Source organism: Nicotiana sylvestris, chromosome 7 (genome assembly GCF_000393655.2).
Source record: "Nicotiana sylvestris chromosome 7, ASM39365v2, whole genome shotgun sequence".
NCBI classification, from domain to species: Eukaryota; Viridiplantae; Streptophyta; class Magnoliopsida; order Solanales; family Solanaceae; genus Nicotiana; species Nicotiana sylvestris.
In genome coordinates, this window is record NC_091063.1 from 10,098,403 (window position 1) to 10,110,526 (window position 12,124).

At 35.2% G+C, this 12,124-nt stretch overlaps 1 protein-coding gene across 1 annotated transcript; it reads left to right on the forward strand.

The window, feature by feature from the left end:
* The first annotated feature begins 7,111 nt into the window (after window positions 1-7,111).
* On the forward strand, window positions 7,112-12,107 carry LOC104234412 (prefoldin subunit 1). Its single transcript, XM_009787976.2, has 6 exons — window positions 7,112-7,376; window positions 7,467-7,520; window positions 7,761-7,866; window positions 10,106-10,112; window positions 10,260-10,344; window positions 11,611-12,107. Exons 1-6 carry the CDS (start codon window positions 7,353-7,355, stop codon window positions 11,722-11,724), a joined length of 390 nt encoding a protein of 129 aa, XP_009786278.1. The 5' UTR covers window positions 7,112-7,352; the 3' UTR covers window positions 11,725-12,107.
* The last annotated feature ends 17 nt before the right edge of the window (window positions 12,108-12,124 follow it).

Consider the following 12,124-nt stretch of genomic DNA (forward strand, 5'->3'; position numbering starts at 1 on the left):
TGTTTCAGCCTGAGAATCAAAAAATCTTGACGAGAAAAAGTGCAAAATAATGTGTGTAATGAGAATCAGTGAAGAAATAATCATTATTATCTTTAGTCCCACGGTGGGCGCCAAACTGTTTACCTCGAAAATACAAGTAACAATTAGATTTGATTTATGGTTTTAAAGATATGTGATTTAGTTCAATACCAATTAATAATCAAGAAATATGAAGTAGAAATGAAAGAAATAAATGAATCAAACCAATGTTACTTAGCAGTGGTGACCTCGAGCTTAGTGACCTCGAGATGAACTGAGCAATAAAGCAAGAACAATAAATGTAAAGGACAATTCTGATGAGCAGCAAGAGAGAAAAGTAGGATAGTATATTCTTGCCAATGATTAGATGATGTTACAAATGATTGGGGTCCCCTTTATATAATAGGGGAACCTTAAATAAGGTACATTTCCATTTACAGTAAAGAATCTTATTGGTACAGCTGTCTAACCGCCTAGTATGGAATCGTACAATCCTATTTCGGGATTTGCGCCATGATTTTAGGAACATGGCAGGAATCTCGCTCATTCTGTTAGAAATCCATAACGACATTATTTTGGGGTCGAGCATACTCGGCTTTGATGTCCATTGTACTTTGATCCTCGGGCATTGCATCGTATCTTCGACCTTGCCTGAGCTCGGGCTTAAGACGGACCCTCGAGCCTATAAATCGGAGGCATATGATTTTGACCGTATACAATTTATTTTTTTGATTCGGAAATATGTCCAAGGACTATTTCGGGAATATGAATGTAGCCTAATGAGAAAATGTGAAAGTTTCAAATTTGCACTTGTAATATACGAAATTGAACATATGTACCAGTAATTTATTTGAATCATTCATATCCTTGCCATTATTAATTATCGAGAGAGTGTCATTAACAAAACTCTAAAGGTGAAACAAGTAGACTTCACAGGTCCAAATTCTCCGAGAAAAAAAATTAATCTTTACCCATCAAGTTTTGACTTTGATTCAAAGTTACCGTCAACTTTGAATTCTATTAGGATTCAAGGGCAAAAACAACTTTTCCTACCGGCAAGGGTAATATTAAATAAAAAATCCTACAAAAGGCAAACTTGCTCAATTTTGAATAATATATAGAAAAAATTAATCCTTTTCCAAGATAAATAAAAAAATAGCCCATTGAAACATGATACTATTATTTACTAATAAATTTTTGTCAGCGTGTGAGATCTTCAAATTTGACGAAGGGCTTGACTCTTGAATAGTCCACGCGCTTAGAGTCATCAGCACACGGTTAAGTCCCTTTCTCTAATTTTTTTTTTTTAAAAAAAACAAAAATCTTTTTGATCAGTGAAGTGACAATCTTTCCCTTTCCACAATATTTGTGATTTATTTAAATAGAAATGTTATTGCCGTTAAGGCAACTTCTGGAAAGAGTTGTTTGCAATTTATTTAGAAGAAAACATTTGCGCAAAAGGTAGGATTGACGAACTTTAGAAACAATTAAATAAGAGAATTAGAAATCTTTCGTAAACTTTTAGTATAATGATAATTTTTAAGGAAATCACACTTCATACCATTTCCTGTTTGTATTTGCTATTCATTCTCTTTTATAAAATATTTCAAATATTATTGGACAAATAAAATTGGGTGAAAATCTTTCATATCTTTCGAATTTGCTTTAAAAATTAAACTTCACGTCCAACTTTGAACTATAGACATTTTCTATATTCTACATCTTCAGGAGTGTGAGTTATGAACTATGTAGGGATCGAATTGTCATTAAAGAACTATCTTGCCTTTTGATAGGTAATGTGCGCTGTTATGTTTTGATGATCTAACAAATTTAATGATAAGAAACAGATGGGAATCTGTTACACATACTCAAAGTGCTCAAGAACAACAGTCGGGCACAAGTTCCAACAATCAGAGTTAAAGAAACGATAGAGAGAACATATGGACATCAGTTCCCTTGCTGATTGTACCAGTCAACTCACACAGTTGTAAAGTTGCTGCAACTGTTCCTCTGCACACACACAACAGTGCAACAGCCACTTTATGGGGAATGCCTTGTACCAAGTATTTGCTTGCATCATCCAAGTGACATCACTTGGGTAATATTAACATGAAGCAAAGAAAAATTACAGACTTGCACATTCAAGAGTTAATCAAGTTTCCTCTCAAGTGTTTTGCCATCTTGCAAGTGACTTTCAGGACATCAAGAACAAAGAACAACATAATGAAGGACCAGTTTCCTGTATTGAGTTATTATATACCCTTAGTTGTGTTGCATCTTTGTTAAAGTGATTTACTTGTAATTCCTACGTAGCTTATCTAGAAACATAGTGTAGGAAACCTTTTGTAAAACCACAAATCATGTGTTTGTCTCTTGGCTAGAGTTAGTCGAGTTATAAGCTTTTGTAATAGAGTTATTACAAAAGAGCTTGTAGTAGAGTTATTACAAATGAGTAAGGGATTAAGAGTTTAATTCCTAGGTTACAATAGGTTGTAATCTGAAGTTTGCACAGTAGTGAAGTTGAAATCCTACGAGGGTAGGTCGTGGTTTTTAATCCCGTGAGCTGGGAGTTTTTCACGTAAAACTCCACTGTATTATTTACTTACTGCCGTGTGCGTGTTATGTGGGAACTAATACAGAACCAGGTTCTCTATATAGTTTGGTGAACCCTTAATTTCTATCAATTGGTATTAGAGCAGGTTCTTTCTGTCAGGCTAACACCTAGAAAACATCCTCATGGCTGCTCCACCAATCTTTAAAGAAGGTCAATCTACCTACAGACCACCAAGATTCAATGGTCAATCTACAGATGGTGGAAGACAATGGTGTATGATTTTATCATGGGTGAAGATTCAGAGCCCTGGGATGTTATCTGCGATGGACCCTTTGTTCCTATGAAGACCATTGACGAACTAGCAGTGACAGTTCCTAGACAAGGAAAGAGTACAACGATGCTGACCGCAAAGCTATAGAGAAGAATTTCAAAGCAAAAAAAATCCTCGTCTGTGGTATTGGAGCAGACGAATACAACATGATCTCTGCCTGCCAATCTGCCAAAGAGATCTAGGAAGCTCTCCAAACGGCACACGAAGGAACAACTCAAATCAAGCAGTCAAAGATCAACATGCTCACCACTATGTATGAACTCTTCAATATGAAGGATGATGAGTCCATTCCGTCCTCTATTTTTGTCCTTTTGTTTTGTTATTTTTGGTGGCTGGTACTTTTTAAGTTATTTTATTTTGTGAATGGTTGTGTAACAAATGGTACTGCTAATTCTGCTCTCTTTCATTTACAATTAATGAGTATCCCGTCCCTTTACTATGCATGCTTTACTCTTATGCTCTGTTCTTAGCCATGTTTGTGTGCACACATGAGGCATACGTTAATCATGCTAGACTTCTTTTTGCTTATTACTTGTGACCAATCTTTTTATGATGCCAAAAGGGGGAATTAATTGAGAGGGGAACACATGAATATTGTAAGGTACTTTGGTTCTCAGGGGAACTTAAATTACAAGTTTGTCATTATCAAAAGGGGAAAATTAATAGGTTATGTACCCTGTTATGTTTTGATGATATGACAAACTTAATCATAAGAACCAGATGGAAAACCTGTTACACATACTCAAAGTGCTCAAGAACAACAGTTGGGCACAAGTTCCAACAATCAGAGTCAAAGAAACGACAGAGGAAACAAATGAATACCAGTTCCCTTGCTTACTGTGCTAGTCAACTCCCATAGTTGTAAAGTCACTGCAGTTGTTCCTCTGCACACACGCAACAGTACAAACAATGCAGCAGTCATTTTATGGGGAGTACCTTGTACCAAGTATTTGCTTGCATCATCCAAATGACTTCACTTGGGTAATATTAACATGGATCAAAAGAAAAACACAGACTTGCACATTCAAGAGTTAATCAAGTTTCCTCTAAAGTGTTTTGCCATCTTGCAAGTGACTTTCAGGGCTTCAAGAACAGAGAACAACATAACAAAAGACTAGTTGAGTTATTATATGTCCTTAGTTGTGTTGCACCTTTATTAAAATGATTTACTTGTAATTCCTACTTAGCTTTTCAAGAAGCATTGTGTAGAAAACCTTTTGTAAAATTGTAAACCGTGTGTTTGTGTCTTGGCTAGAGTTACTCAAATTGTAAGCTTTGTAATAGAGTTATTACAAGTGAGCGAGGGATTAAGAGTTTAATTCCTAGGCTATAATTAGAGGTGGCAAAATGGTTAAAAGAAAATAGTTATCCACCCATATTATCCATCAAAAAATGAGTTGGATAATGAACCATTTAAAAACGGGTCGAATATGGATAAAGAACCATATTATCCACTTAGAAAATGGTTAACCAAATGGATAACCAATGGATAACCAATGGATAACTAATTTGTAAAGCCTTAAATTGGAGTTCCTCAAGTTTGGAAGACTAGGAATTCTCTCATAAGTGATCATATTTAATAAGCTAATGGATAATATGGATATCCATATTATCTGCCGGATAAACCCGTTTTTATCAGTCTCAAATAAGGGTCGGGTCGGATAATTTATCCATTTTTTAAATTACCCGTTTTAACTCGCTCATATCTGACCCGACTCGCCCGTTTGCCACCCCTAATTACAACAGGTTGTAATATGAAGTTTACTCAGCAGTGGAGTTGAAATCATATTAGTGTAGGTCATGGTTTTTAATCTCGTAAGCTGGGAGTTTTCCACGTAAAACTCCACTGTGTTATTTACTTACTGTTGTGTGTGTGTTTTGTGGGAACTAATAAAGAACCAAATTCTCGATATAATTTGGTGGACCCTTAGTTTCTATCACCTTTATAAAATGAAAAATTCACGTACTAATAAAATGAATTCTAGTATCGCTTTTAAAATTTTGAGTTTCTAATATGACTTTGTAGAGGAATCTAGTTTAAATTTGATTTAGATCAAGCTCAAGTATGCAATGCAACATTTGGATATGAATTGGATTTATTTGGTTCTTCTTCAACAGATTTATTGATCTAAATTATTTTTTGATACCTATTAATTATCTATTACACGGTAATATATTATACCAACATATAATACTTCCTTATAAATTTGCCACATTTATCATTTTATTAAAGGTATTTAAATTCCATTTGCGAATGGTCACCATCACCCATATGTTAAAAATCTATTTTTAAGTAGCAAATTATTGCTTCATTCAAACGGATTACACTCTTTTTGAAGAATTAATCTGAATAGTCGCATACCCAATTGCTTAAACTAAAAATAGCCGATGAATCATAATATATGTATAATTTGAGTATAATATATATTTAATTAGTGTATAATTATTGTATGATCTATTTATATCGGTTAAGAAAAATAAAGAATGAATCCAATCAGATATTTGTGTAAATATCCCTTATTTTTTTTGTTAATTGTGTTACATTACTTGATAAGATAATCACAAATATTTCTCACAAACAGAGGCCCAAATAGTAATTGCTTGTTGCTACTGTTTTTTATTTTCTTCAGCCAGGAATCTATTGGAAACAACCAATCTACCTTCAACATTGCGTCCACACTACCCAGGGCAAGTGCACATATAGCTATTTTCATGGATGTTATTTAGAGATTAGCGAGTATTTACTTTGTCCTGAAATTTTAAACTAAAAATCTTAACATCAGGTCAATTCAGGATATTTTTTTCCTGAAAAATTAAACTCAAAAATTGAAATTCAGGACGCACTAACTAATTCCTAAATAACATGCCTTTAGAATGACTGCTGATGTCATTTCTGCACACTACCCTTCTGTTAGACCCTTGACAAAGCTGATCGGCAAGGATTTGGCATGATGGCCTTGCCATTGGCCTAGGTGCGGGAGGGAAATCAGCATGCGGGACAATGCAGGCATTGTCAATGGCAACAAACTGTTGCAAGAGCAAGTGTGATGGACTACACTACTATTTGAGGGCTAAGGTGTGGCGGACTATACTAAAGCAGGAGTTGGCTGCGTGCAAGCAAAGGCCAAGGCCTTAACGGAACTAGGCGGGCTGGACGAAAGCTTGACAAGGCAAAGGGGGAAAGACCTAGGCGCTAAGACGAGGCAACTGAGTGCCAAGGCAGTGGCATTTGCAACTTAGTGTTGTCTTAGCTTAGGTGAGCGGGCTGACACCTAAGGAATTTGTGAAACGACTCAGCAAGGGAATGACATCATTGCTTGGTGACTTGATGCTAAAATCAGCTTGGCATTGGCAAATGGCAGGCTTGATCAAGTAGGGGCGACTTGACATGAACAAGTTACTGTGGTAGCGGGCGTGCATGCGGCTAAGTCATGTGCGACAAGATGTGACTATGGCATTGGGGAGGAGCAGTGTCAAAGGGCAAGGCTGGACGCAATGTCAGCCTTGGGCGTGCAATAGCTGGACAGAAACGCACACATGCAGCGCATATAGAGTGGTTATCAAGTGTGTTGTGCACATGCTGTGCAGTTGGGCGGTTACAACTACCTTGTCCAAAGAGTTGCTGATAATGAGGCTAAGTCTATGCACGTTTTTAGGCGTGTTTTAGCATGACATGCACATTTTTGATCATGGGTGATCATGGCCTATCAGTTGGGGGTGTCAACTAAAATAGAAAAACTGTTTTAGGTTGACTACACTATATATGTGTGTGTTATCAGCCCAAAAAACGAGCTAAGTACCTAGGGAGGGAAATAAGCAAAGATGTAGGCATAAGGTTGTCTATGTCAAGGCTTGACCATGGCAAATTATGTGCCATTGCCTTGCCAAGAGTGAGCAGCATAAAATGCCTTAGGCAGGGGCTTTATAGGGCAGTTTGTGCTAGAGTCGGTAATTTTGTGAGTTAGTGTCTGCCAAGGGTGACAACACCTTGCCAAACTCGATAATTTCCTTTGTAACTCATATATTATAAAAGGTTGTGAAAGAGTTCCCCTAAAATATACTTGTGCCTTTACTTATTTATGTTGCCTTGAAAATATTCTAAGTGTTAAACCTCGAAAGCGAAAGGAAATTGGAGTAAGGGTGAGCCAAGTTGAGACTTGACTGCCGCCTAGCAGGCTATATTTTCGGCGGACAAAAAATGCCCCTATGACACCTTCCCAGATTAGAATGAGTTTGTTGCAGAGAGGCCCAAATAAAAGTCGCCGCAATTTCCACAAATCCAGGCCCAAACAAGAATTGGGCCGGAATTATTAACTCAAAGTAACAGCAGCAACATACTTCTCACTGTCCGTCTCTCTCTTGTTGGCAACTCTCACTCAGCTTCAGAAAGTAGAATCATATACTAGGGCTTCAGCTTCTGTATCAGCACTCGGAATTGAAGTTGAAAAAATGGCCGACGAAGCAAATAGAGCGGTAAAATATCATTAGCTTTTCCCTTCCAAAATTTTTTCGGATTTTTACTTGTTATAGTTCGGATTAATTGCCATTTGTTTCCTTCAACAGGCTTTTATTGAAATTCAAGGTCGCATGATTGAGACTACCGGGAAATTGAAGCAGGTAAGGAAAACTTATTAGTAATTTTTATTTGTGAGATCGATTTAAATTAAAAAGAAACCATTTTTATTGTGGTTAGAGGAGAAATTGAACAATTTCTGATTTTCTGATCCTTTAGATTTTCAATCCTAAATAAAATGAAATGGGAAAAGAAGTGCTTAAGATTGGGCATAATTGAACTAGTTGATTGAGATATTTATATATTGTGATCTAAGGTGAATAAGAATTGTTTTGGCGTTGTAGGTTCAAACGCAGATGCGAACTAAAGAAACAGAAAAGAAGCGTGCCTTTTTGACATTGGAGGAACTGAAGCAGCTCTCTGATGATACTAATACATACAAAGCCATAGGTATGCTTGAAGAAAAAGTTGGTTTAAATTGGTTTTATAGTCATAGCTACTTTTGATGACTTCATGGGAGAGTTTGAAAATTTTGTTCTTTCTGTTCTATCACTTTGTACACAAGGGATTCACAATCATTGGTGTATCTTATTTTCTTTTGTAGCTTCTCATTTCTTGGGAGATCAAGCACATTAATGTAATCAGTAGCAAACTATTAGTTTCCATTTAAATAAAGGAATCAATGGTAAATTAGTACTTAGAAGAAATGGTTTCTCTTAGAAATCACATCACAATGTTCTTGTGGTTAATGGAGATTAGAAAACAAAAGAAGTTTTATAGAACAGTTGTAAAATGTTTTATAAAGTGGATATAGGTCCTTTAAGACCCAACATTTCGCAAAATCTGTGTTGTCGGTAGCACTCATAGAGGTCAAGATGAGAGGTAATTAAAGATGGTTTGGCCAATGTCTTAAATACCTCCAAATGCATTGGTCCGTTGATGTGACTATGATGATTTAATGTGCTTACAAGGGACGTGGCATAAAAATTAAATGGAGGGAAGTTGCTTCAAAAGACATACAATTTTGTAAAATCAATGCAGATTTTGCTAAGAACTAAACACAATGGAAGTAAAAGATCCATAAATAGGATACCAACTAGTAGGGATTAAGATTTGTTTGTTAAATTATATTAGGTTCAATATTTGGCACGAGTCTTTCCGGTCAGGTTAGATATTGTATATCAGGCGTAGGGAAAAGTGTGAGATTTTAAAAACCTCTAGTTTTAGGGTGTGTTTGGTATGAAGGAAAACATTTTTCCAATTTTCCCATGTTTGGTTGGCTTAAATGTTTTGGAAAACATTTTCCTTATGAACTCATTTTCCTCCAATTGGAGGAAAATATTTTCCCTATCAAAAGAAGGAAAAATATTTTCCAAAACTCTATTCCCCATCCCTACCTAACCCCTCCCACCCCACCCCTCACTCCCCCTCCCCACCCAAACCCCAACCCCCACCATCCCATCCATCCTAAATAAAAATATTATCAAGAGTACTTTATTTTCATGTTGTAGATAACTTTCTTTTTCATTTCAACAAAATGAATTTTTTCTTTTCATGATCTAAAAAAAATATTTTTTTCATTTCAACAAAAAAGTACTTTCTTTTCATGATGTAGAAGTATTTTCTTTCATTTCAACAAAATAATGTAGAAAAAAGTATTTCATTTCAACAAAAAAGTACATTCTTTTCATGATGTAGAAAAATATTTTCTTTTATTTTAACAAAATTAATGTAGCAAAAAGTATTTTCTTTCCCTTCAACTAAATGAGTATTTTCTTTTCATGATGTAGAAAAAGTATTTTCTTTCATTTTAACAAAATGAGTACTTTCTTTTCATGTTTTGTAGAAAGAGTATTTTTTTTTTAACCAAAAAAGAGTGTTTTCTTTTTAGTTATGGAGCACAAATTTCAACGTTGTTTTTGGGTGAAAAAAAGTAAAGCAACACATTAGTTCCTTTGGGTTTTTGTAAAATTTTAAAATAAAAATTAAATTCTTGAAGAAAATAAAATCATGAAAACGTTGGGTATTTGTGTGTGTGTGTGTGGGGGGGGGGGTGGAAGAGCACATGAAACATGGGGATTTTGGGGAAGGGAGGGGAGGAGAGTAGCATAAAAATTATCTTTCTAACAAAAATTTTATACTCTCTAACCAAACACTAGAAATATTTTTCGGAAAAGTTTTTCACTCACCAACCAAACAAGGAAAAATAGGTGATAAAACTACTCACAGGAAACATGGGGATTTTGGGGAAGGGAGGGGAGGAGAGTAGCATAAAAATTATCTTTCTAACAAAAATTTTATACTCTCTAACCAAACACTAGAAAATATTTTCCGAAAAAGTTTTTCACTCACCAACCAAACAAGGAAAAATAAGTGATAAAACTACTCATTTTCCCGGAAAACATTTTCCTTCATACCAAACACACCCTTAAAGAATTCACATTTGCCTGAAAAGACAGAGTTTAGATGAATACCTGAAAGAACAATTATTTAGTGTTGGAATTATGTGGCCTCGGATACAGTGGAGTAAATATATAAGTTTTCATGTAGTTGACCCAAACCATTCCGGAATTGAGAAAAAGCCGATTGATTGATTGAATGATTTGTTAATTTTTAGATTTCACTTAAATAATTTTGACCAGAGTTCTAACTTTGTCGTGTTCCATTGTCTTTTGTCTTTTTGTTGCAGGAAGAACGTAAGTTTTGAACTGAAGTCTATCATGTCCTGCTGTTATCTGAAAAAGGACAAGGGGATGTGGATCATATACATTATTATTCTGGATTTCTCAAATTTCTGTGCTGCTTTTATATTTATCTCACTTTGAACAATCTTTTATTTTCAGGTTTATCTTAGAGCCAAAGACTGTGTTAATGGATGAGCAAGAGCAAAAACTCAAGGATAGTGAAACCGCAATTGCATCTTTGCAGGTGAATTCTCAAATTCCTTTCTCATTTTAGAATATTGTTTCTCATTGTCATACCAGGCCTGACTTCTTCATAGTTATAGTTTGCATTTGTGTCACAGAATTATTATGGTAATTAAATAGAGATGTCTCAAGCTGATAAAGTAATTTAGTTTCAAGTCTCAATTTTGATCTTAGGCCTAAGATTAATGCTTTGTTCTGAAATTATTAGTTAAATAAGTTTTGAAGTTTTGCTGTGAACTCATCAAATAAAAAAGTGTTCCTATGGTGTTTGGAGTTCAGTCATTCACTTACTTTACCAAAGAGGACTCTGCTCTGAAAGCATCCACCGATTATAAGTCTGAGCTAAATCATTTGGGGAAAAATGGAAACAGAAAAGATCCACTCTACTCTATAGCTTAAACCTCATTACTGGACAGCAATTTCTTCCTTTAGCTCTGCAGATAGGAACTTCCTGTTTTTTCTGTAGCTTGCCATTTTCCTTACTTTTCATTTACCTACTATTCGCTGATTTCAGTCTCAATGTTTAGCATATTGACCCTTGGTAGAAATAAATGCTGCCGTGCTGTTGAACGAACTTTAGTTGCTACCTTACTTTTATTTGTTACATCAAAACCACAACGACAGCTACCCAAATTCCAAGCTAGTTTGAGTTTGCTATTATGAATCCTCAACATTCATTCTGCTCTATTTAGTGTACAAAATAAAAGGCCTGTTTAGTGTATAAAAGAAAAGCAAGAAGAAATTAAAGGAGCACAAGGAAAACATTTTTAAGTATTTGGTTACCTTAAAAAGGGATAAGATAACTTCCATCTCTGGTGGACAAACGTCATTTTTCTTTAATAATATCTCAAATTCCACTCCATATCATTTGCCTCGATCAACACTTAGATTGTGTCAATCTTTAATAGTAAAAAATATCATTATAACATTATTCTTGTGTCTTATCCTACGCATTTTATGATTGCCACATGTTAACAACTTTTATATTCAACCAAACACTAAAAAGTGATTCCCTAAAACGGAACATTTTCACAAAAATTTCTCCATGGAAGCCTTTTCTTTCGTACCAAATGCAGTCCTGCATATTTTATGATCTTTTAACTTAAGAAGGTAAGAGCTCTCTATTTTCTGATATCTTTTTTTTTTTTTTCTAGTAATTACTGCTATGAATAATTATAGTTTTCCTTTTGCTGTTTGTATGAAACTTATATTAACTGAATATGTCGGTGAAGGGTCAGTATGTTAACAGATATTGCTTGTTGGACAGACTTCTAAAGAGTATCTGGAAAAGCATCTGGCGGAGGTGGAGAATAACCTTAGGGAGCTCTTACAACAAGATCCTGGTCTTGCTCGTCAGATTATGACTATGTCTGTAGCATAGATTTTGTGCTTCTGAGGTTCCTTTCTTACTCTTTCCTTGAAAAAAAAGGAGTTTCTCAAAACTCTATTGGGACTTGCAATTCTAGGTAATGAAAAAACGTTGCGTACTGGCTGTATGAGGAACTTATCCACCGATTTCGGCCGCTTCAACTGTTGCTGCTGGGGTAGTCGTAAAGCTTACTACTTCTATTGGACCTGGAGTTAGTGGAGTGACTGCTTTAGGTCAAGTTGTAATTCATGAGATATGTTGTGTATTAGCTAGCTTTACAATTTTGTACACCTGAAATAAGTAAGCTAGATTGAGAAAGAAATGTCAAACATTGATTGTAAGGAGAAAAAAGGCCTTGGATTTGCAGAAAAATTTAGGGCACTGGTTTTGAATTATATTCTGAATACTGACT

What these genes read in the sequence shown, in the direction of transcription:
- LOC104234412 (XM_009787976.2), top strand. Translation starts at nt 7,353, where the DNA reads ATGGCCGACGAAGCAAATAGAGCG. An exon ending in CCGACGAAGCAAATAGAGCG is followed by an intron (nt 7,377 to 7,466) that starts GTAAAATATCAT and finishes TTCCTTCAACAG; the next exon opens with GCTTTTATTGAAATTCAAGG. An exon ending in CCGCAATTGCATCTTTGCAG is followed by an intron (nt 10,345 to 11,610) that starts GTGAATTCTCAA and finishes CTTGTTGGACAG; the next exon opens with ACTTCTAAAGAGTATCTGGA.